Consider the following 25,457-nt stretch of genomic DNA (forward strand, 5'->3'; position numbering starts at 1 on the left):
GTTTTCAGTTTTCAGTAATTCAAAGTCAAAAGTATCTTTCTTCTGTTTTAAATATAATTATATTTTACTGTGATGTGAATTAAAACTACAAAGAGTTTTCTGTAAATATTTTAAGTACACCCACCAGATAGGAAGCGCATGTACTATTCTAATAAAATTATAAGAGATGGCATTATGTTTTTAATTATTTTTTATGCAAGGCAGAGGCCGCCATGTCTAGGGAGAGGTGGCATATTTTATTTACTATTTCCATTTTTTTGTCATACACTTGAAAGAAAAAACAAAAAAATATATATAACTATGGGGCCCGCTTGCTGAGGCCTGACCTGTTTGATTTCAAAATTGTAAAAAATTGTAACATAATTATGTCAAACGAGAGTCACTGTTATACGCACAACATTATGGTTTGGGAGGCCTGATTGAGGCATGATTCAAGAAAACACAAATTGATGGATATGGGCGGATGGGGGTACATTCAAATAGCACAGTACTAGTGAGCAAGCTATAGTTTGGACTTTTACATTTACATGCTTGCACATTTTTACATACTTGCATTGGTTGTTGAGATTTGCAATTCCAGGCTCAAGTAGACAAATGATTTCTCAGAATTGCATAATTTATTGACAAATGCTGAAGCTGGAAGTAGAACCCAGATGTCCAGGTTTCGAGAACCACTGCAGGCATGGACACAAGGCGAACTGTAGTGATACATATGCAGTGCCAGCATAAGCTGTTTATGTATACTCAAACAGGGAATCAACATTTCTATAACAGGCAATTAAAAATGATACCTACATATTCTCAATTATCATGGCAGACAAAGCATGCTATCTATAAAGTGTCCAGTGCTACACCCAAAGGCCCACTTTAAGATTGCACAGGACAGTTGTATCATATTCATTGAAAATGATAAAATTCAAAACTCTAGAGTTTGGCGTTTATCAGGTGCAATAAATAGCACATATTTTGCGTTCTTCCACAGTAATAGAGGACCAATGGGGATTTGTGTGCTAACAACGCCAAAATCTGCTTATTCTGGTACATACAAGCCCTCTTACCAACATTAAATTCTGTCAAGTTTGTTCTCTGACAAACATATAACGGAAGTTCCAGACATTATCACACCTGGTAAATACCAGACACGATAAAGTCCCTTCACAATCCATAATTCCAACTCCTGAACAAAAAGGAGTTTGGGCAGGAGTCAAAATTGTCCGGCCGAGTCATAATCAGGACCAAAGTCTTTTCTATAGTATTTATGTTTAGCAATGAGATGCCTTTGCAAATGGCAGTACAGTCAAGGATTAGTCACAGTACACAAAAGAAGACAAGTCCTTCAGCTTTACTAGTGACATTAGGAACCTTCATTTGAATGGCACAACAGGACAGGGATAAGGCTGTCTCTGGGGAGTGGCAACACAATGCAGAAACAGGCCGATCCTCCCTATATTTTTCCTCATCTTTAGAGTCTTTAAAAACCTATTCGCTATTCTGCTTGGCCAATGTCACCAGAGCAGATGTTTTATGTCCCTCTCTCCCTGTCATTGCACTGCATTCCAACTAGGTGTGATAGAAGTGATTACAAATATGGTTATCGTTGAAGTCCAGTGTAAGAAGATGTTTGGCAAGCAATTCAATCCCACACGGACCAATTCTGGCAGTTGTTATGGTACGGGTATTTAAAAAAACTGAGCCTCTTCAGCAAAAGAAGCTGGGCATACATGAGAATCAGATACTGCAAGAGTGCTGCAGAGCACAGTTAGAAGTTATTCAAGGTTGGTAAACATACGGCTTTAGCCGCAAAGAATAACAGCAACCAACAAACCTCTGGGTAACACCAACAGGTGAAGCCTCCTTTGCTCTGTGTGTACCTCCCCCACACTGTGCTTGTGGAATCAGCCAGATAGCTAATGTTAGCCAGGGTCAATAGTACTTGTTACAGTGATGGAAATGAAGGTGTGGTCTTGAGGATGATAATTTGTAGAAGTTTAAAGTCAGAAACCAGAAATTATGCTTTAAATGAACCAGGCTAACTTCGTCCATCTTTAATGTGATGTTGTACTAATACAACATGATTCATTTTGCTGTTTCATTGTCTTCTAGAATTAAGAATTGCTAGGCTCCATGGAGAAAGCTGAAGATTTTGCTGAATGTTCTGAATGAAATGTAATTTTCTCAAGGCTGAGCTTAGCTGTTCCAGACTGAATAACATACTATTTAACAGTTGGTGTGTCCCCATGAACCCAATGATGCCAACACAGAATACTATGTAGTACAATAGAGAGAAAATCCTCAAATTAATTCTGTTGCAAATGTTTCTCTTTGCTTGATATCTATTGGTCATGCGCCTGATAATCATGTACTAATGCAGTGAATGTATGAGCGTTGTGCCTAAAATCCTACAAAAGTTTGTGATTTTAGGAAGTCGAGAGATAGTTGAGTCCTTTCCCCACTCTTAGAAGACAAACCTCTGTCAGTTTTGCCTATGAACTCTCAGAGTTCATGATTTATGTATTTTGGGCTTAGCACTTTGACTGAATTTCTATTTGACTAACTGCAATTCGTGCTCTGAATATGTTAGAAGTAAATCTTTAAACTTAAGACCTTTGTGTCTGTCGTTGTTAAAGACTCCAATGTGATTAAGAGACAAGTCTCTACTGAATTTCCCTTACAGGAGAAACCGGCCCATCGGGGAACACCAAACCCCGGGTAGGGACTACACTGCTCCCGGTCGTATAAAACCAATGTGCACAAGGATAAAGGAAAGGTGTGGGTTTGAGCGCTGACAGTCTTCCTACCATGATGCATCTTTAGGTTAGTAATTGTATGTCTACTAGCATTCCTAGTGGAAGCTTAGCTGGCATCTTCCCTTATGAGTTTTCCCAAGGCCACCAATTCTCAGGCCTTTAAATGCACACTACCGTACTGAAACTGATGATGCAACTGGGCAGGTGCATCCGTACTGCTCCCTACAACATTTTGAACAAGTGTCTCCTGAGCCATAACCACAGTAAAGCGCTGATGATAAATTATAGTACTCATGCAAATTACAAGTAACCCAACAAACCGGAAACCTTTTCCTGTTTCAGTAGTAGTAGTAGTAGTAGTATGTAGACGGCTGAACTATCATGTATGCATGTGGTTGCAAGGACCAGAAGGATGGCCACAGTAATGTGGAGCATACCCACAAAGTAGAAACTGTTTGAGTTTTCACAAACATTACCACTGGTTTATCACACCCAATTTGATGATTTAACCAAACCTGAAACTGCAATTGTTTTCCAATGGGGAGCTTAATAATGTATCAGTGGCATAGATAGACCTACTGCCATCCTGGGCAGCCCTTAACCATTTCGGTGGTCATGACAGAATTATTCCATCATAAGTACCAGTGCTCCTGACCGAACCATTCCGTCATGAGAACAGGGGCACTAAATCCCTCTGCTGCGGACAGCAGAGGGATTACCTTTTTTTTATTGGCCTCAGGAGGTTGGGTAATAACTTCCCAACCTCAGAGGCCGTTTTGCATTTTCATTGCAATGACGATTGCGCACATGGAGATCTGATGTCATTGCATTGAAAATGAGACTAAAACTTTGTTTCAGTTTCATTGTTTTGGTGGTAGTGGGGCTATCTCAGCCCCCCAAGCACCAAAATACTTGGAAGAATCTCCCCTTTATAATGGTACCCTTCCCTTGTGGATCCCTGCTTGGGGATCGCGCCAGGATTGCGATCCCCAAGCAGGGTCCACCCACTAGCCACCAGGGAGGGGTGAGCGGCCCCTTGGGCAAGGGCCTTTGCTGCCCCATACAATTTTGGTAAGGCAGTCTTTCTGCCCCCTTGGCACCACGATCAATTTTTTCAAAAGTCAGGGGTGGGGGCTGCCCAGAATGGGAATGACAATGCCTCCACTCCAACAAACAAATGCCACAGTCTTTCTGCCCCCCGGTTGGCAGATGGGGGCAATTGCCCCTTATCTGCACCGTCAGGAGGCAGAAAGCCCACCAGGCACTAGGGATACATTTTTTCAAATTCCAGGGGTGTGGGCTGCCCAGAATGGGTATGCCAATGCCCTCACTCCCCCAAAAAGGATGCCACAGTAGCCCCTGATCCGCCCCGGGAGGGGGGCAGAGATCCCACTAGGCATCAGCAATTATGCTGGCTTTAAAACGTAGGTGTGGGGGCTGCCCAGAATGGGCATCCCAATGTCACCACCCCCCAAGAAAATATCCACAGTCTTTCAGCCCTCCTTGGGGGGGGACATTGGGGCAATAGCCCCCGCTTCCCCGCTCCCCAGGGCGGCAGAAAGCTCAACAGGCACTGACTTTTTTTCGGAATGTGCCTACCTGTGGATTGTGGGTCCTAGCGCAGCTGGCACCCAATGAAACCTGTTGTTTACCACAAAAGAGCTGCTCCTAGTGTGATAACCCAAACGAGCTACAAGAACGTCGTGAGTGTGGGCATCTCACAAAAAGTTACGGACTGGTCTCACACACCACCTGGTGTCATGCTTCATCATTGACCAGTCCTCGCCCTCCAAAACCTTCCTTTGATGGAGGGCGGGCATACACTTGACGACAAGGATGCACTTCTATGTGACTAAGTGGGGGCCCGTGAATATGTGAGTGAGGTTAAAAATCCTTATAGTAGTCAGAGGCGTTTTTTAATGTGAAATGAAAACTATATGATATTAAAATGTAAATGTGACGGTGATTGGGGTGGTTATTGTCCCCAACCGTCTAGTGGATGGTCGACATGTTTCTGCCCAAGCGGCCCAATTGGGTCCATGGCATTCATCAGGACCTAGAGATAAGAAAAGGGGGCTCCGTTCTTACCAATGTTGGTAAGATGTTACCACTGCGTGAGTGTGGCGTTGGTCACACTTCACCGTTTTGAACTGCTTCCAAAGGTGAAGCCCTAGTTAAATGGACAACTTGTCCCATGGGGGAAGGGGCGGAGGGAATCCACAGTTTTGTCTCCTTATAACATGTGATGGATGCGTCCCGAAACCTGTACGTCCGCTCCCGGTCCTCCCGAATGTAGCTCCTAGAACCCCACGCCTCTTGTTCCCTCCTCCACACACCCAGTGGAGTATCCTTGTGATTAGACCCAATGAAACCTAGCAAACCTAACATTTTTTAAAACTAGACACCCAGAAATTTGAGAAAAAATTATTTTTGTCAAGTAAATTTGAGGTTTGCAGGGGATTCTGGGTAGGAACATGTTGGTGGGTCCATGCAAGCCATAACTCCCTGGACTCCCCCGGGTGTCTGGTTTTCAGAAATGTGTGGCTTTGGTAGGTTTCCCTAGATGGCTGCTGAGCCCAGGGCTAAAAACTCAGGTGACTCCCCTCGCACAACCAGGTTGTTTTGTGATAGGTAATTGTGATGTCTCCACAATATGTTTTGGGCCCTTCCCTGCAGCAGTGCCTTGGCCCACCCACACAAGTGAGGTACCATTTTTATCAGGAGACTTTGGAGAATGCTGGGTGGGTGGAATTTTGTGAATCCACACAGATTGCAGAACGTTCCATCACAGAAATGTGAGGAAAATGTGTTTTTTTGACAAAGTTTAAGATTTGCAAGGGATTCTGGGTAACAGGACCTGGTGAGAGCCGGACAAGTCACCCCATATTGAATTCCCCTGGGAGTCTAGTTTTAAAAAATGTATAGGTTTGCTAGATTTCTCTAAGTGGCAGCAGAGCTACGGTTCAAAATCTACAGCTAGGCACTTTGCAAAAAAAGGGTCAGTTTTCACTGTAAAATTGTGGTGTGTCCACGTTGCCTTTTGGGCCGTTTCCTGACACGGGCACTAGGCCTACCCACACAAGTGAGGTAACATTCAATTTTTATTGGAAGACTTTGGGGAAAGAAGAGTGGGTGGAATTATGTGGTTTCACACAGATTCCAGAACTTTCCATCACAGAATGTGAGGAAAATGTGTTTTTTTGGACAAAGTTTGAGGTTTGCAAGGGATTCTGGGTAACAAAACGTGGTGAGCGCCGGACAAGTCACCCCATCCTGAATTTCCCTGGGTGTCTAGTTTTAAAAAATGTATAGGTTTCCTAGGTTTCCTTAGGTGCCAGCAGAGCTACAGTTCAAAATATACAGCTAGGCACTTTCCCAAAAAAGGGTCTGTTTTCACTGTAAAATTGTAGTGGGTCCACGTTGCCTTTTGGGCCATTTCCTGTCACGGGCACTAGGCCTACCCACACAAAGTTTGAGGTTTGCAAGGGATTCTGGGTAACAGAACGCGCTGAATTCCCCTGGGTGTCTAGTTTTCAAAAATGTATAGGTTTACTAGGTTTCCATAGTGGGCGGCAGAGCTTGGGTTCATAACCTAAGACTGCTAGGCACTTTGCAAAAAAGGGGTCCGTTATTCACTGTAAAAATGTTATATGTCCACGTTGCGTTTTGGGCCATTTCCTGTCACGGGCACTAGGCCTACCCACACAAGTGAGGTACCATTTTTATCGGAAGCCCTTGAGGAATGCGGGTGGGTGGAATTTTGTGGATCCACGCAGATTCCAGAACTTTCCATCACAGAAATGTGAGGAAAATTTGTTTTTTTGGACAAAGTTTGAGGTTTGCAAGGGATTCTGGTTAACAGAAGCTGGTGAGAGCCAGACAAGTCACCCCATCCTGGATTCCCCTGGGTGTGAAATGTATAGGTTTGCTAGGTTTCCCTAGGTGCCGGCAGAGCTAGGGTTCAAAATCTACAGCTAGGCACGTTGCAAAAAAGGGTCAGTTTTCACTGTAAAAATGTAGTGTGTCCAAGCTGCGTTTTGGGCACTAGACCTACCCACTCAAGTGAGATCCCATTTTTATCAGGAGACTTAGGGGAACACAGAATTGTAGAGTAACTGTTATTACCTATTAGCTTTCGATGCATTTCTGCCTTCCAAATGTAAGACAATGTTTATAAAAGAAGTCACTTTGAAAAATTCACATGCTAGTATGGATACCCACAATTTTGGAGATGTGCAAAAAGCTACTGTTTCTAAACTCTATATTTAGTTCCCATTTCAGAAATACATAGTTATCTTTCATACCGATTTTTCACTATTTATATTTTCCCAAATTAATTGCTATATACCTGGTACAGAGTAAAAAAACATTTTAAGACGCTGCTCAGCTATTGGCCCTGGTTTCCTCGGGTTCTTGATGAACCTACAAGTCCTATATATCCCCACAACCAGAAGGGTCAAGAGGATTTACCGGTATATTGCTTTAAAAAATCTGTCATACTTACAAGAAGTTACAGGTGAAAATGTTGGCACAAATGGATGTTTGTTTCAGCTCATTTTCAATTTTTCTTATTTTCAACTGTTGTTTCTCATAAGAAAACCTTGAAGGATCTACACAAATAACCTCTTGCTAAATTCAGAATTTTGTCTACTTTTCAGAAATGTGTAGCTTTCCAGGATCCATTATTGCTTTAATACCCATTTCAACCATTATCTGGAAGGAGGTGGAAAGCCCCAAAAAATGGCAAACATGGGCTATGTCCCAGTAAAATGCCAAAACTGTGCAAAAACATTTGGTTTTCTGACAAAAGTCTGTCATTCCCTGAAAGCTGGGAATATGGCGATTTCAGCACCACAGACCCTTTGTTGATACCATTTGCAGGGAAAGAAACAGATGCTTCCATCTGCAGCACTTTTTTCCACCCACCCCCCTCCCCCCAAAACATTTTGTTCTATTTTGGCTAATTTTTGGGTCCTCTCCAGGGGAATCAACAAACCCTGGGTACCTTTAAAATCCCCATGATGTTGGAAGAAAAGGACGCAAATTTGGCATGGATAACTTATGTGGTCAAAAATTTACAGGGGCCTAAGCGCAAACTACCCCAAATAGCCCAAAAAGGCTTAGCACGGGGGGGGGGGGCTAGCAGCAAAGGGGTTAAGTCTACTGCCCGGTGCAGTTAAGAAGAGCGGGGTGGCTGTCCACCGTCGGACGACTTGTTCCGGAGGGGGGTTCAAGTTGGCATTTACCTTTGTATGTAGTGGTCGATACGCAGTCTTCACATTTACCAGGACCAGAAGGAATGAACAGATTCCGAAAAGGAAGGTCAAGCAGAGGAAGTACCGGATATTTATCCACATCAGACATCCCTTCATCATATGACCACCTGCAGAAGGATCAGAACAGATAATATCAAGCTGGAGCTGTAACAGGGCATAGGTGAGGGCAAGGTGAGACACCGTCTCTCTTTTTATTTATTCTCCTGCTTTGCATCCCTAAAGACATATTTTATTTCTAATGCATGCCAATGTGGTGAATGAGCATAGCTGTTTCAAAGTTGCTGATGAAATGGTACAGAGCTCCTTTATATCGGCTGTGCAAAAGAGGCACCTCTTACAGCAAACTAGTGACTACATTTTCAAAGAGCTCAGTTTCCTAATGGTTTCACAAAAGTATTCTTTTGTTTTTGTCTTTCCATTTGTGACCTATTCTACATTAAAGTCTATTAAAATAATAATAATTTTCTTTGCACTTTGCATTCTGATTTATTTTAGCCAGACACTCGCTTTGTCAAAATAGTAGGTATATGAGACTGTCAATAAATATATCAGCCCATACTCTCAAAGTTGAAATGAGTACAACTGGAACATTCCCCAGAAGTATATTGGACTGGAGGCATACTCTGGAGGATCAAAGAGGGAATTGCATTTCTTATAGCTAAGATAAGATAAGGGGCGGACAAGCCAATCACTGTCAAATGTAACCTATGGCAATATTCCACTAATGTAGATGTAATCTTCATGTTACGTCGTTTCATACATAGCAAACGTTTGGAAACTACTTAAGCCCATTATTTACCACCTGCACAGAAGCCTCTTTGCCCATTTACCACCTGCTTTGAGCAAATGGTAAATGAGTGAAGTGGCTTCTGTTTGGGGAGGGTTGGAAGGAGGGGTGTGGAGTGGGCAGTGTTTAGATATATTTATTTAATTTGTAAATATTTGTTAAAATTATAAGTAACAAATCTTCCACCACTGTAACATTGTTATTTACTATGTACTAAATTTGATCAAATCATTTTCTTTTTAATGTTTTAACGAGTTTATTATATTTGTAAACAATAAAATAATGTTAAATAATTATACATAACATTTTAACATAAAAACAAAATATTTTCAAGGCAATTTTTTTATTTATTTAACTTTATTTCCTAAGGCATTTTATTTTGAGTCGCTTCCTCCATTATTTTCCATGGCAGTTGCAATACCTGTTAGAGGCCATCTGTGGTGCTTGGCCTGCTCCAAAGCTGTGCTGTAGTACGTTTACTACTGTTCTGTCACCTTTATAGTTGCAATAACTTGAGAAGTGTAGTTTGAGAATAGCAATGTGCTTATTCTTTTGTGGATGGGTGTTGTAGAAGCCTGAATTGCCTAGAACCCCTCCGTACTTTTCCATAACCACCCTCATTTTGTAGCAGACATTCCTCATTCTCCTACCCCTTCTCCTGCTCTGGCCTTTATTTACTACTGAGGGGCCGATTACGAGGTCGTCAGGAAAGGCTCTGAACGGGATTCGGATTCTGCAAACCCGATTCAGGACCTATGTTCCTGACCAAATAAGTCACCTTTCTGGACAACTGATCACGATGCAAAGAAGCCATCCGGGCTGTCTGAATCGGTTCTGAATGGGATTCAGGTAGCCGGAGTAGTTTTGAGCCAGATTGTACAGCCCAATGGAGATGGTTTCCTTACGAGCGAGTACGATGACCGATTCAGACAGCTGGCCAAGATGAAACGGCTGTGGGAATCGGACTTTGGGGGCCTGTAGCTGACCCCCCTCCACCTGTAGGCCTTTGGATGGGGCCCATGGGGGTACCCCAAGGGCCCCCCTTCCCAACCATGCACAGTGTGGCAGGCACCATGGGGTGCTCGCCACAGGGTGCAAAGTTTTCTTCACCGACCCCTTTTTTTCATTGGGAGCCTGTGTTCTCGTTCGTAACATAGGTTCCCATTGAAGTCAATGGGAGTCCAACCGAACCGAGTCCGTAACCATACGGACACATCGTAATCGGTCGGTAGGACTCCAGAAATACGAATCGTTCGGGAAGCATTCCTCACCCGATTCAGTGGGAATGCTTTCCTGACATCATAATTGGCCCCCAAGTAGTAAACTTACATGTCTGAGGATCTCCCCATAGAAAAGATAGGAAAGTTGGAAATGGAGATTTCCACTCGTAGGTTTGTGAATCACATTTAGCAGTAAATAAGCAAAACTGCTGTTGTAGTACTTTATGCACTATGAAATGCAGTTCAGTTTGCGAATCAAACCATAGTATCCTGGTGACACTGAGTATTCTGGTCACACTAGCATCAACATTAGTCATCAAACAAGTTTGGGAAACACAATAAATAAACACTGGCCAGGATGTCATTTTGACAGTGATAATTTTTTTCCCACTAAAAAATAAAGACAAATACCTTGAGCAGAGCATTGTAGTACCTTCAATTTTCACATAATACATTTTACAAAAACAAATAAGCCCTGATATGTCCCACCTCCTCCTAAACATCTGCATAACACCACCAATTTTGAAACCTTAGTGGGGATAAATTATGGAGTAAACTAGGGCAAATTCAAACATTAATTCTACTTATGAAGTGAATAAACCGGTAGTGTCAGAGTCCTCAGGGTTCTCAATTGCTCCAGAAACAAAATCTGACCAGAGCTATTTTAGCCGTCTTAAGCAAAACTAGAGAGCTCTCGTTTAACTTTGCGTTCTGGTACTTGCTGTCTCAAACTTACAATGAGTTCAACAGGACTATCAGTGTTTAACTACAAAGAAAGACCTGGACAATGGGCAGCTCACAAATGGAATGCGGCGGTGGGGAACGCGAGAGATCTAAGACTTTGCCATGGGAACAACTCTTCTAGACTCACCACATGTATAAAAATGTCCCATTCCTAAACCCTTCCAAATAAACAGTGACATAGCTTGGAATTCCCTACAGATTGGGCAATGAGGAAGTGTTTGGGCTGACAATGAAGTTTACAGAGGGACTTGGATGTTTTCCGCTAGGATTTAAGTGGGATGATTGGGACATTTTAGAGGACACACTGCCAGTACCATTATATAAAACATGGTAGGAGGTATAGTTTTGAGAGTTATACCCAAAGACAATGCTCTGGCAAAAATGTGCATCTTAATGCATCTTTGACAAGCAAAATGGTTCAGAACTGTGGCAAAGGTACACCTCAAAGCAATCTAGATCAGAAATAATGGTCATAGTGGAGTCTTGGGAATTCTCCTTAAAAGAAGTCCTATAGAAATTTTGAGGAAAATGGTGCCTTGCAAAACACATTATACCGGTAAAATAAGTTGAAAAAACGGATATAAACTAACGCCCTGCCCCCAAAGCAAATGTCGGCAAAAGTGGACGTAAATTGTGCATTTTAAAGTATATTCACTGTTACCAAATTCAGCACTGGGAAGAAATTATTTATATTTATATGTAAGTTCCTCGGGTATTTTCCCCCAAGGAAATTGCAAGAACGGATCTAAATTAAAATAGTTTATGGAGTCGCTTGATTGGATCACCAGCGTTTAAATTCCAAAGAAATTTTAATCGAATGGTTCCTTCCAAATTTCTTTTGTCCAGTATGAGTTAGAGCAACGTTACAGAGGGAGAGGTTGTGAGGGGATTTCTCCAAGGAGGATATCTGAGTGAAAGTGATTGCAGTTGGGGAACATTTAAGCTGGACAGATTTTAAAGACATTAGAATCCCCTGGTCGTTAAGAATTTCACAGTAACGTGTGACTACACAATAGAACCAGGCTATGCAGAGGCTGCAAGTTTACAGATTCAAACCACAGACCCACAATTTCGAAGTTCCGAGGGGTTGCAAATAAGAATTAAACCAGATGGTGACACAACTTTAAATGGGATTCTGTCAGCTTAAGCGAGACAAGTGTCTCAAAACGTTAATGACGATCACAAACAAACTTGGTATCAAGAGGCATATTTATGAGAAAGTGAAGCTGTACAGCGCAGAAACTAAACTGCGTGACAGGGAAAGAGCAGGAATGCACCGTATTTAAGGGAATACAGTGTATTCCTGTCCTTTAGCGTGCGATGGTGCCTTTTTGGCAGCACAGCGCTAATGCAGGCACCCTGCACCATGGTGCAAGGGTGCCTGTGTTCCATGCAGGATTGTTTGTGTACAGGAAGGGTCACCTTCCTGCACGAACACAATCCTGGTAGGCATATTCCTCTTTCTATGTGTGCCGCAGAATGCACCACAGACCGAAGGGGAGGAAACTAGGAGAAATAGAGATATTTCTCCTTGTTACGCCTCTCCTGGGAAGGCATAACGTTTTGGCGCCTTCCCAGGTTTACCAGTATTGGTAAGTTTGGGAATGCATCAAAAACCATGGGAGTTGGATGGGAACACCCACACAACGCCCATGGAACGCCTTTCCAGGACAGAGTAATAGGATGAAGTGACTTGCGCTGCATTGCCTTACTCCAGATTTTTGAAGCCACTCAGAGCCACGCTAAGTGGCTTTGCGCGGCTTCAAAAGTCTGACTTAAGAGGTTTGCATCATGCATGTACTACGTAGAATGGTGCACACACGATGCAAGCCTTTCATAAATATGCCACAAAGAACGTACGGTTTAATCCCACACTGTCAGGATATCCTGACTACACCACTGCCATGCAACCAAGTAAGACAAAGCACATAAAAGAACACTGCCTACAAGTCAGACTATTAAATACAATGACCCCGCCAGTTATTGCTGTATTGTTTTATGTACACACACAGTGTGTTCACAGTGACTTGCCTTGCGCACTTAGTGGTTTTCATTTACTTTTTTATTCAGCTCGAGGGGTAGGGAACGATTTTCTGTAGGGGAAGGAAAAATGCACATAATATCAGCGCCTGCTTGTTTGGAACGGGTGTGGTGGGGCAGGGCGGGAGGGGGATTAAGCAACTCACCTTCTCCGCTGCACGCCTCTCTCGCTCCTGCACGTCTATCCTCCTCTGCTGGAAGTACCAGCAGCGCTCAGGCTTCTGGGCTCTCCCAGCCAATCACGATGCTGCAGGAGCAGTGTCGTGATTGCCCTCAGCATCCTGTTTGGATGCTCAGGCAGTGGCTGGAGAGGCTGGGCATGTTCTCCACGGGGCTGGGCATCACTGCCCAATAGAGAGCATGCCAAGTGCGCATGACGGTTTGGCCGGCCATAGAGGGTCAGCCAAACTCTCATGTGCACTTAGAGGAGTGCAAGCCACTCCTCCCCTGCTCTGGTGTCAAGGAGCCAGCTCTGCCCGACTCCCAATAGAAAGAGTAAATGTTAATAACGTCTTGTTATTATCATTTTCGGATTCTTTTTTTCACTGCTGCAATAGCAGTGAGGCGATGCTCCTCCGTCTTAGTGAAGGAGTCGCAACGGCATAATATCTGTAGAGGGCTGAGTACAGATAGGTTCATAGGGACGGGTCTGGCATGGCTGGTGCACGAAACAAGTACATGGGGCACTTAGTTATGCTTTGAATGTCGCCCGAGCTGCAGGACGCTTATCTATTTATACCTAAGACTGCGTCTGGCTTTAGGGTGTGTGGGACGTCAGCCATAACGGATGCTCTCACAGAGACTAGAACCCTACACTCCTCCCCATCTAATTTGCCTTCTCCCCTTGCACTCTGCATCAGTCCTTTCTCACTGTGTTTTTTACATGTTGCACAACATCAGGGGCTGCTGTGCAACATTAGCTTAAAGGGTAAAAAGCGCTAACTAGGTCAACGCTGGCCAGTTCATGACAGCCTTGTTACACAGCAACTTGCAGTGCTGTGCAACATGTAAAATACATTGACAAAGCCAATTGATTTTGCATAAGCAAAACCTACTTGCTTTGCCAATGCTTGTTCTGGAAACGTTCTACTTACTTTACCAACCACTTCTTGTTTGACAGAAACTTAACACCACAACCTCATAAACCCTAATCTTATTGTTCCTGGTTTGAATAAATCTCCCTGACTGAACCAAGGGGCTCAATTATGAGAAAGTGACGCAGTACAGCACAGCAAGTTACATTGCTGCACCCTTCCTGCACTTCACTGCACTGCATGAGGGAAAGGGCAGGAATGCACTATATTTAATGCAATACAGTGCATTCCTGTCCTTTCCCCTGCACTGGTGCCCTTTTGGCAGCCTAGCTCCAACACAGGCAGGTGTGCACCATGGTGCAAGGGTGCCTATGTTCTATGCAGGATTGGTTTTGTGCAGGAAGGAGCAGCTTCCTGCACAAAAACAATCCTGGTAGGCATATTCCTCTTTCTATGAGTGCCACAGAATGCATTACAGATAGAAAGAGGAAGAAGCTAAAAGAAATAGAGATATTTCTCCTCGTTACGCCTCCCCTGGGAAGGTATAACCCTTTGTGCAAATTCCCAGGATTACCAGTACTGGTAAATCTGGGAATGCGTCAAAAACCATGGGGGTTGCATGGCAATACCCACACAACGCCCACGGAATGCCTTCCAAGGACAGAGAAATGCAGTGCAACGATTCATACTGCATTGCCTTACTCCAGATTTTTTAAGCCACTCAGAGCCACGCAAAGTGGCTTTGCGTGGCTTAAATATCTGACTTGGCGGTTTGCACCATGCGTGTACCACATTGCATAGTGCAAACGCAATGCAAAACTTTCATAAATATGCCCCCAAGTACGTACAGTTTAATCCCACACTGTCAGGATTTCCTGACTACACCACTGCCATGCAAGCAGGTCAGACAAAGCACGTGAAAGAACACTGCGTATAAATCAAACTATAAATTTACAATGACCTCGCCTGTTATTTGCTGTATTGTTTTATATACACATTGTGCTGGCAGTGGCAAAACCTGCTTGACTTGCCTTGCCCAGTTAGTGGTTTTCATTGACTTTTATTCAGAAGGACAGGAACAGGGAACGGCTGAGGGAGGGGAAGGTCAAATGTACATAATATCTGTATAGGGCTGAGTACAACTGGGTTCTTAGTGCCCGGTATGGCATGGGTGTTGTACAAAACAAGTACATGGGGCACTTAGTTATGCTTTGGACATCACCCCCAAACTGCAGAATGCCTATCTATTTATACCCGAAGCTGCATCTGGCCTCAGGGTGAGTGGGACGTCATCCGTAGCGGATGAGCTCAGAAAGACTAGAACCCTACACTCCTCTCACACTTATTTGCCTTCTCCCCTTGCACTCTGCTTCAGTCCTTTCTTTAGCTCTGCCATATCAGTATAGTTGACAAAGTCCCTCAGCCTACTGTTGGGTTGGGGATTAGGTCCATTAGATTCTCATAATGATTCTCTTTCTCCATTACCGATGCCTTCTTGGGTGTATTTTCTTGCCATGACTTCTGTTCCTCTCATTGCAGTGATTAGGGTTCCTTTGGAGTTGACTACAGTCTACATGCCTTTTTCACAGGATTTCCAGAATTTCCAACCGTGATCCAGTCATTTAGGAGCACCCGGTCACAGCTCCTAATCCCACTGTCCTTAGTAGTAGGAACACTGTTGATTGATGATTATTTTGGGCCCTCCTTCGCTGGCTGCCTTCTGACACTAGTCTCTTCTGTTGCCACTTTTCTGCAGTTGGGTACACGTCTAGGACATTCCTCTCAAATATCAGCAAGGCTGGGGTGCACTGTGTCACCTACAGAGGAGTGTTGCGATACGCCCTCAAGAAGTTGTGAAGGGCTCACTCTGGCTCCACCCCTTGGTCCACACCGATTCTATGCACTTTGGTCATTGTCTGCATGAACCTGTCCACATCTCCGTTCACCTGAGGCCATTGAGGAATTATTTGCCAATGCATTACCTTCAGGATTTTCTGATATGCTTGGAATTCGTATCCTTGAAAAAAGGGTATGACGTCGGGCATCACAGTCATCAGGAGGCTAAAAACTGCAAACGTTTTTTTCAGTTTGGGTTTTGCATGTTCAAAAGCAGTTGATTCAACCAATTCGACCTCTGGGAATTTCGAAAATGCATCCATAAACACTGGAGCCTGCCAGCCATCGGGGAAGCTCCCAAAGCAGTGCTTAATTTGAGCCAGTGGTTTCCAGTGCTATGCACTGCACTTTATTGTCAACACCGCCACTAAAACCAGTATGCCACATGGTGGCACTGTTTGTTTAATTTGGGATGAGCACACCAACAGTTGTTCACTTATTCAATATACATTAAAACTGACTAATACCTTCTTATAGCATTGGGGGCCTGGATTAGTCTGAATTGTCAAACTTGTAGAAGTGTGAAGGTTAGTAGTTGTCTTAGTACTGTCATTGGCAGCGCTAGAAGGGGCAATGGCTGGTGCAAGCCGCTGTGGCCTCCTTATGGGAGTCCTGGCATGCACTTTTTTGGGTGCAAATTTAGCAATGTCCCACAGTCACCACTGAGTAGGGTTCAGGGTGCCTTACAAGTGCTTGTTTGACATAAGACAGGCTATCCCTCTTCTGGACTTAGTGTATCTGAAATAAACTACTACAGAGTATCTTTCAGATTGGTACTCCCTCCAATAATTCACAAATTTGTGTAGAAGTGTGCATTTTCAAGCTCTTTGATTTTGTTTTCCAGTTGTATCAATCCTGCTGAACAATGCTGGATGGATGTATTTTTGAGTTTAAGTTTAGCAACATACTCCCCATGATTAATTACTGAACCATCCACTGGTTAGAAGGCAGTCATCCACTTTTGTAAAGACTGTCTCGGGACTGGGACATCTGTGGTTGCCTCTTTGCCCCTCAGACACATTGTTCGCCTTTTAGTACTTTCACCCCTGCTTTTGTTGAAGAGGTGAGACAAATGTGGCTTGTGTTGTGTTTCATTTTATGCATTTCCATTTTCACTCCACCAAAGGCCTGTGTACTTTTAGCCCCCGTAGATGATCTGTGCATATGGTGTGTTTCTGAAAGCGGGTGTTTATCACTATCTGAAGGGGATAGCGGAGAAAATTGATTAAACTCTCATTAAGTAGCAATGCCCATTTGCCTTGCCTGTCGTCCTCTTTGTCATCATCACAGGAGTGACAGATCCAGTTACTTCACTTAAATGTAGCTGTGGGAACAATTTTTTAGGCCTGAGTTCTGACACTGCAGTTGTCAAACAGGTATTTTGCTTACAATATACATAAAGAGAGCTTTATGCTTGCTCCTTTCAATAACTGGATTACTTCGACCATCCTCTTTCAGCGATTGGCTTGAGACATTGTCAATTACTTAATGGTTCAGCCCAGTGCAGTTTTCATCTCCAACTAATGCTATTGGTTGCTTGTGCTTAGGTGTATTCTTCTACCTTCCCTCCAGTGCTTCCACTAAATTGCATGAGGCAGTTCTTCACAGCAATATCCCTCTCTGTCTAATCCTGCTTTGCAAATGCTTGCTTATTTTAGTGACTGCCACAGGGTCAGAGGAATCCGCTTACCAAGTTTCTGCATTCACCTCTTGAGCTTGGTCCAAGATCTGCTGCCAGACTCTTGCCACTGGCTCTCCTCTCCATATCCTTACACTGTTGAAGTCACATGCCATCTCTGTTGTCACCATCTTGAATAGCGCTCTCGTCAAATGAGACAGTGCAAACATCTCCTCCCATTTACATTGTCTGACATCCATCAACATATTGGGCTTATTTTGTAGAAAATTAGGTTGCACCTAGCATATTTTCACATTTTGCTCTGGCCAGTGCCAACGCCGTCAGCTACTTGGTACTCTAAAGACTTTACTGACAATAAACAATCCCAACACAGACAGGAAAGAAACTGCAAAAAACCTGGAAGAAAAACAGAAATCCTGATACCCTCATGATACTGAAGTCCCTCTGCGAAACCCATAAACAGCTTATTACTTCAGTGACAGCAAAGTACTATACCAAAATCACCACTGAAGCCACTAACAGAAGTAGATGCTTTTCAATACAACCAAGCACTGCATCTATACACCTAGTCCTCACTCCACAGAAAAGTGCAATTCCATTAACCTCTTCTTCAGTGAAAAAAGATCCATTAGCACATCAAGAACACTAAACTTACTCAATCTCATACGCCCACCCCTTCCTGTAGAATCCCACAATGGTCTGCCTTTCAAAGCCCTAACTCTCACGGATCTTGCAGACATACTCAACTTCCTGACTCTCTCTAAAGATGCTCTCTCCTCTACTTGTCATTGTCAACAACTTCCTCATACAACGCATCCTCCCATAAGCTTTCAGAACAGGCCCGATTCTCTCACTTTTAAAGAAACCTAGACTATACCCTGATCACCCCGCAAACTACACGTCCATCACTCACCTACCAGTTCTCGGCAAGATTATTGAAAAAGTAATCTGTGTTCAACTCCAAGATCACATCAATGCTAACCATCTCTTGCACGACTACAAGTCAGGCATCAGATCACACTGGAGCACAGAGACTGCTATCCCACCCATTGCAGATGATGCCGTCTTGATCACAGATGAATATAGCCCATCCCTCCGGATATTGCTAGATGTCTCAGCTGCCTTCAGCACAGTCGATCATCTTACACCCATAGCCCGATACCAATTTGTTCATATGGGGAAACAGTCGGAACACCGCGGTCTTAACCACAGGTGTTCTGACTACGCAAGCGCAACCATGCTTGCCTTAGCTATGCATATGCCTAAACCACGTACATGCGTGGTTAAAGCAGTGCACGGCGCTAGCTGTTGGCTAGATGGAAGACGGTGAAGACGGAAGCAGGGAGATGCTGCAGTGAGGTGAGTGGGGTTGGGGGGTCGGGGTAGGCTTCAGGGCAGTGGAAAGGGTTGGGTTAGTTTGAAGGACAGCGTGGGGGTAGTTTAAGTAAAGGGACAGGGTTTTAGGCTTTAGGGCAGTAGGAGGGGAATGGGTAGTCGGGGTAGTTTTTAGGGCTGGGAGGGTCAGGGTAGATATCAGAGCAGTGGAAGGGGTTGGGGTAGTTTAAGGGAAAGCGTGGGGGGTGGAGGGATAGTGTAAATAAAGGGGCAGGGTTTATGCCTTAGGGCAGTGGGAAGGGAATGGGTAGTTTTTAGGGCTGGGGGGTCAGGTAGGATTCAGGGCAGTGGAAGAGGTTGGGGTAGTTTAAGGGAAAGCATGGGGGGTGGAGGGATAGTGTAAGTAAATGGGCAGGGGTTATGCCTTAGGGCACTGGGAAGGGAATGGGTAGTTTTTAGGGCTGGGGACGTCGGGGTAGATTCAGGGCAGTGGAAGGAGTTGGGGCAGTTTAAGGGACAGCACGGGGGTTGGGGGCTAGTTTAAGTAAAAGGGCAGGGTTTTAGGCCTTAGGGCAGAGGGAGGGGAATAGGTAGAGTCAGCGCATAGGGTGAGGGGGTCTGGGTAGTGTTAGTGAAGGGGCAGAGTTTAAGAAGTAGCACGGGGATTGAGGGCAGTCGGGGGAGGTGGTGGGGGGTCGGGGAAGTGGAGACCTTAGCCATACATACCCCTTTACCATTCATGCCTATACCATGAAATTGTGTGGTAAAGGCATGCGTGTTAAAGGAATATGTAGTTAAGACGCATTTGTGATTTGGGCTGCGTGTTAGAGGCACATGTGGTTTAACCATACGTGCTTCTATCATACAACCCTTTATATGGGCCACTCCAGGCCCCAAAAGATCCTATCACAGGCGTGGTCCCCCAGTGTTCCATAGTCTCCTTTCATCCGCAACCTCTACTTGGAGCCACGTGGTGCTCTACTCACAGAAAACACCATCAAGGTTCACCAACATGCAGATGATACAGAAACTCCTCTGTTTCAGACATCCAAGGACTCAAACATTGCCTGAACATCATTCAGGCCACCCTGACAAGTACCTATCCACAGCTCAATCCAGCCAAGACAGAATTCCTGTTATTTACCAGGAACAACATACAGGAAACAATACATCCTGGCTCACTGGCATGAACACTAATGGCTTCAAACCCCACCTTTCACTGAATGCCAAATCAATTTAATTCAATAGAATGTTATTTGGTTTTCAAAAGAAACGCCATAAAAGTACATGTATATCTTTCATGAACATTTCATCACATGGTTTCCATGATCTCATATAACGTACATAAAGAAAAATAAAACATAATCAGAAGTGAGTTCTAATGTAGTTCCATTAAAAATATTGAACAAAAATCTAACACAATAATTAGACAATCTGAAAATCATTTACAAATATGGATGGCTTGGCAAATAAAAGAGGACACAGTGACACAAACATTTACAGTGTGTAATTGCTGGAGGTGAATCAAGGCCACTCTACATTGCCTCAAGTTATACTTTAAGAGCAATGGTTTAATTAATCTTCTAGGCTCAGAATAATATTTTGCACATGGAAGCTTATTAAAACCCTACGCCAGGCATTTTGTCCAGGGAACGATACATAACAAGCATTGGCAAAGCCAATAATCAATCAAAAAAAGAATTGGTACAGGCAATAAAGTTTTTGGGTCTCCAAAAAACACACATTACCATAGTAGTCCCTGACACTGAAGGAAACTACTTTGTGTGTGCATGTGTTCCACGTAAAAGTACACTAGAACCATTTGAAACTGTCTTAGTGCCCACCAGTGACAAACTTGTAAACGCTTTCTTTTTAGGTTTTGCCTGCACAGCGCTTGTGCTGTGCATGTGACATCTTGTGTATTTAAAGTATCTTAAAAGGTGGCTCTTATTAGTTCCCATGGCCAAATTACTGTGTTCATTCACTTTTGTGAGGAACTTTTTTTGTTAACTTTCCCTGGTTGCACGCATTTACGATACTTTTACTGAAGCTGTTCACACTGTTTAGGTCCCATTCACTGTCAAGATAAGATCTCTTCCCACGGAAAAGGCAGACAGCTTCTAACAGTATGCTGGAATAGTTGCTTTTTATTATGTAGTTGCCTAGAGCAGATGCTTTAGCCTTAGAACATTTGTGGCATTTCCTATTCATGCCTCAGTACCTTTCATTGCACTTTGTGGGCATTATTGGATTGATTTTTTCAAATGAATCTATTTAGTCATTATGATCAAATTCTAAATGTTGTAATAAACATTGCATGTTAAAAATAAAGTTAATATACAAAAGCTATGCTATATTTTGCTACTGAACAGGCAGCCACAAGTGCAGTTAACTTGCAGCCAACAGGGTCATGATTTGAATGGTGCAGTAGGTGCCGTAGCACCGGGCCCAAACGTTGTCACAACTCCTCTAAACACATAAAATTGCTATATTTGACTACTAAACAAGCAGTCACAATTGCAGTTACCTTGCAGTTAAAAGGGACTTGATTTAGATGGTGCAGCAGGTGCTGTGGCACTGGGGCCAAATGTTCTAGGGACCCCACTAAACCCAGATTATTGCTAATATTATAAACTAAACCAGCACTCACAAGTGCAGTTACCTTGCAGACAACAGGGTCATGATTTCAATAGTGCAGCGGCACAGGGACCAAAAGCTCCAGGCACCCAAATAAACACCGATTATTGCTATATATTACAACTAAACAGGCAAGCGCGGTTATCTTTCAGGAACTAGGGTCATGATTTGAATGGTGCAGCAAGGTGCAGTGGCACCGGGCCAAAAAGTTGTCAGAACTCCTCTAAATACCTAACATTGCTATATTTTACTTCTAAACAGGCAGTCACAATTGCAGTTACCTTGCAGCTGAAACGGACTTGATTTAAATGGTGCAGCAGGTGCAGTGGCACTAGTGCCAAAAGTTGTCATATCTCCACTAAACACCAAATATTGCTATATGTTACTACTAAACAGGTAGGCACAAGTGCAGTTATCTTGCAGGCAACAGGTTCATTATTTGAATGGTACACCAGGTGCAGTGGCACCGGGCCCAAACGTTGTCAGAACTCCTTTTAGCACCTAATATTGCTGGATTTTACAACTAAACAGGCAGTCATAGGTGCAGTTATCTAGCAAGCACTATGGTTATTATTTCAATAGTGCAGCAGGTGCTGTGGCATGAGCCCAAAAGCTCCATGCATCCCAATAAACACTCAATATTGCTATATTGTATTCCTTTAACAGGCAACTACAAGTGCAGTTACCTTTCAAACAACAGGATCAAGATCGTAATGGTGCAGCAGGCGCAGTAGCACCAGGACCAAAAGATCTAGGCACCCACAAAACATTGCTATATTTTACTACTATACAGTCAGAAGTGCAGTTAGCTTGCAGGCAATAGGGTCAAGAATTGAATGGTGCAGCAGGTGCACTGGCACTGGGCCCAAAAGTTGTCATAACTCATCTAAACACCTAATATTGCTATATTTTACTACAATACAGGAAGACACAATTGCAGTTATCTTGTAGTTAAAAGGGGCTTGATTTGATTGGTGCAGCAGGTGCAGTGGCATCGGGGCCAAAAGCTCTAGGGACCTCACTAAAAGCAGAATATTGCTAAAGTGTACTACTCAACAGGCAGTCACAAGTGCAGTTATCTAGCTAGCACCATTGTTCCCAGTAAGGTGCGCATGCGCACCTGTCTCTCTTCGAGCGCGCAGTGTGGCATTTGAAGCGCGCACAACAGCAGGTTAGTTCAGCAGCAAGTGCCTCCTGCACTTGCTGCATTTCTTTTGTTGTAAGGGCGCGGCTGCAGGCAGATTGTAAGCCTTTGTGAAAGTATTCATGTTAATCATAGCGCTCATCACGCGCTGCAATTAACATGATTACTTTAACAAAGGCACACAATCTGAACCGCAGCCGCACCCTTTCAACAAAAGAAATGCCAAGAAGTCTACAATCACGACCTGTGCTTTCAGAATTACCTGAAAGCACATGCCATGCTTGTAGACTTGCGTTACAACAAACAAATGATGGACAGAATGCTGACAATGCAGACATTCTCCCCCAGTCAAGAGATCTGGGTTAAATCCATCGTTCTTTTGCCCACTACACCACCCCAGTTTAGACATGGCCATATGCAAATCAGTCTTGACCCTGTGCCTCATGGGAACAGTCCAGCCCGAACTGCCAAGCCATGTCTTCCCTGGACCGGAATCAAGCATCCTAGGACCGGTTTCTGGCTATCAGCCGTCATCAGCCAGGATAGATTGACTCCAGTGGCGTAGTGAGCACGGGTCCCACGTCTGGGAATACCCATCCCACTTAGGGCGAAAAGCGTTACAACAAACAAATGATGGACAGAATGCTGACAATGCAGACATTCTCCCCCAGTCAAGAGATCTGGGTTAAATCCATCGTTCTTTTGCCCACTACACCACCCCAGTTTAGACATGGCCATATGCAAATCAGTCTTGACCCTGTGCCTCATGGGAACAGTCCAGCCCGAACTGCCAAGCCATGTCTTCCCTGGACCGGAATCAAGCATCCTAGGACCGGTTTCTGGCTATCAGCCGTCATCAGCCAGGATAGATTGACTCCAGTGGCGTAGTGAGCACGGGTCCCACGTCTGGGAATACCCATCCCACTTAGGGCGAAAAGCGTTACAACAAACAAATGATGGACAGAATGCTGACAATGCAGACATTCTCCCCCAGTCAAGAGATCTGGGTTAAATCCATCGTTCTTTTGCCCACTACACCACCCCAGTTTAGACATGGCCATATGCAAATCAGTCTTGACCCTGTGCCTCATGGGAACAGTCCAGCCCGAACTGCCAAGCCATGTCTTCCCTGGACCGGAATCAAGCATCCTAGGACCGGTTTCTGGCTATCAGCCGTCATCAGCCAGGATAGATTGACTCCAGTGGCGTAGTGAGCACGGGTCCCATGTCTGGGAATACCCATCCCACTTAGGGCGAAAAGCGTTACAACAAACAAATGATGGACAGAATGCTGACAATGCAGACATTCTCCCCCAGTCAAGAGATCTGGGTTAAATCCATCGTTCTTTTGCCCACTACACCACCCCAGTTTAGACATGGCCATATGCAAATCAGTCTTGACCCTGTGCCTCATGGGAACAGTCCAGCCCGAACTGCCAAGCCATGTCTTCCCTGGACCGGAATCAAGCATCCTAGGACCGGTTTCTGGCTATCAGCCGTCATCAGCCAGGATAGATTGACTCCAGTGGCGTAGTGAGCACGGGTCCCACGTCTGGGAATACCCATCCCACTTAGGGCGAAAAGCGTTACAACAAACAAATGATGGACAGAATGCTGACAATGCAGACATTCTCCCCCAGTCAAGAGATCTGGGTTAAATCCATCGTTCTTTTGCCCACTACACCACCCCAGTTTAGACATGGCCATATGCAAATCAGTCTTGACCCTGTGCCTCATGGGAACAGTCCAGCCCGAACTGCCAAGCCATGTCTTCCCTGGACCGGAATCAAGCATCCTAGGACCGGTTTCTGGCTATCAGCCGTCATCAGCCAGGATAGATTGACTCCAGTGGCGTAGTGAGCACGGGTCCCACGTCTGGGAATACCCATCCCACTTAGGGCGAAAAGCGTTACAACAAACAAATGATGGACAGAATGCTGACAATGCAGACATTCTCCCCCAGTCAAGAGATCTGGGTTAAATCCATCGTTCTTTTGCCCACTACACCACCCCAGTTTAGACATGGCCATATGCAAATCAGTCTTGACCCTGTGCCTCATGGGAACAGTCAAGCCCGAACTGCCAAGCCATGTCTTCCCTGGACCGGAATCAAGCATCCTAGGACCGGTTTCTGGCTATCAGCCGTCATCAGCCAGGATAGATTGACTCCAGTGGCGTAGTGAGCACGGGTCCCACGTCTGGGAATACCCATCCCACTTAGGGCGAAAAGCGTTACAACAAACAAATGATGGACAGAATGCTGACAATGCAGACATTCTCCCCCAGTCAAGAGATCTGGGTTAAATCCATCGTTCTTTTGCCCACTACACCACCCCAGTTTAGACATGGCCATATGCAAATCAGTCTTGACCCTGTGCCTCATGGGAACAGTCCAGCCCGAACTGCCAAGCCATGTCTTCCCTGGACCGGAATCAAGCATCCTAGGACCGGTTTCTGGCTATCAGCCGTCATCAGCCAGGATAGATTGACTCCAGTGGCGTAGTGAGCACGGGTCCCACGTCTGGGTATACCCATCCCACTTAGGGCGAAAAGCGTTACAACAAACAAATGATGGACAGAATGCTGACAATGCAGACATTCTCCCCCAGTCAAGAGATCTGGGTTAAATCCATCGTTCTTTTGCCCACTACACCACCCCAGTTTAGACATGGCCATATGCAAATCAGTCTTGACCCTGTGCCTCATGGGAACAGTCCAGCCCGAACTGCCAAGCCATGTCTTCCCTGGACCGGAATCAAGCATCCTAGGACCGGTTTCTGGCTATCAGCCGTCATCAGCCAGGATAGATTGACTCCAGTGGCGTAGTGAGCACGGGTCCCACGTCTGGGAATACCCATCCCACTTAGGGCGAAAAGCGTTACAACAAACAAATGATGGACAGAATGCTGACAATACAGACATTCTCCCCCAGTCAAGAGATCTGGGTTAAATCCATCG

At 44.5% G+C, this 25,457-nt stretch overlaps 1 protein-coding gene across 1 annotated transcript in view; it reads right to left on the reverse strand.

The window, feature by feature from the left end:
- The window catches only part of LOC146868498 (ectonucleoside triphosphate diphosphohydrolase 8-like), a 140,016-nt gene that overhangs the window by 95,015 nt on the left and 19,544 nt on the right, over positions 1-25,457 (reverse strand). The window contains exon 2 of the mRNA XM_085610661.1: positions 7,994-8,130. Within this exon, the coding sequence (XP_085466787.1) occupies positions 7,994-8,122 (129 nt within the window). The 5' untranslated portion in view covers positions 8,123-8,130. The remainder of the gene's footprint in view (positions 1-7,993; positions 8,131-25,457) is intronic.

The sequence above is a fragment of the Triturus cristatus genome, chromosome 1_2 (genome assembly GCF_964204655.1).
Source record: "Triturus cristatus chromosome 1_2, aTriCri1.1, whole genome shotgun sequence".
Lineage (NCBI taxonomy): Eukaryota > Metazoa > Chordata > Amphibia > Caudata > Salamandridae > Triturus > Triturus cristatus.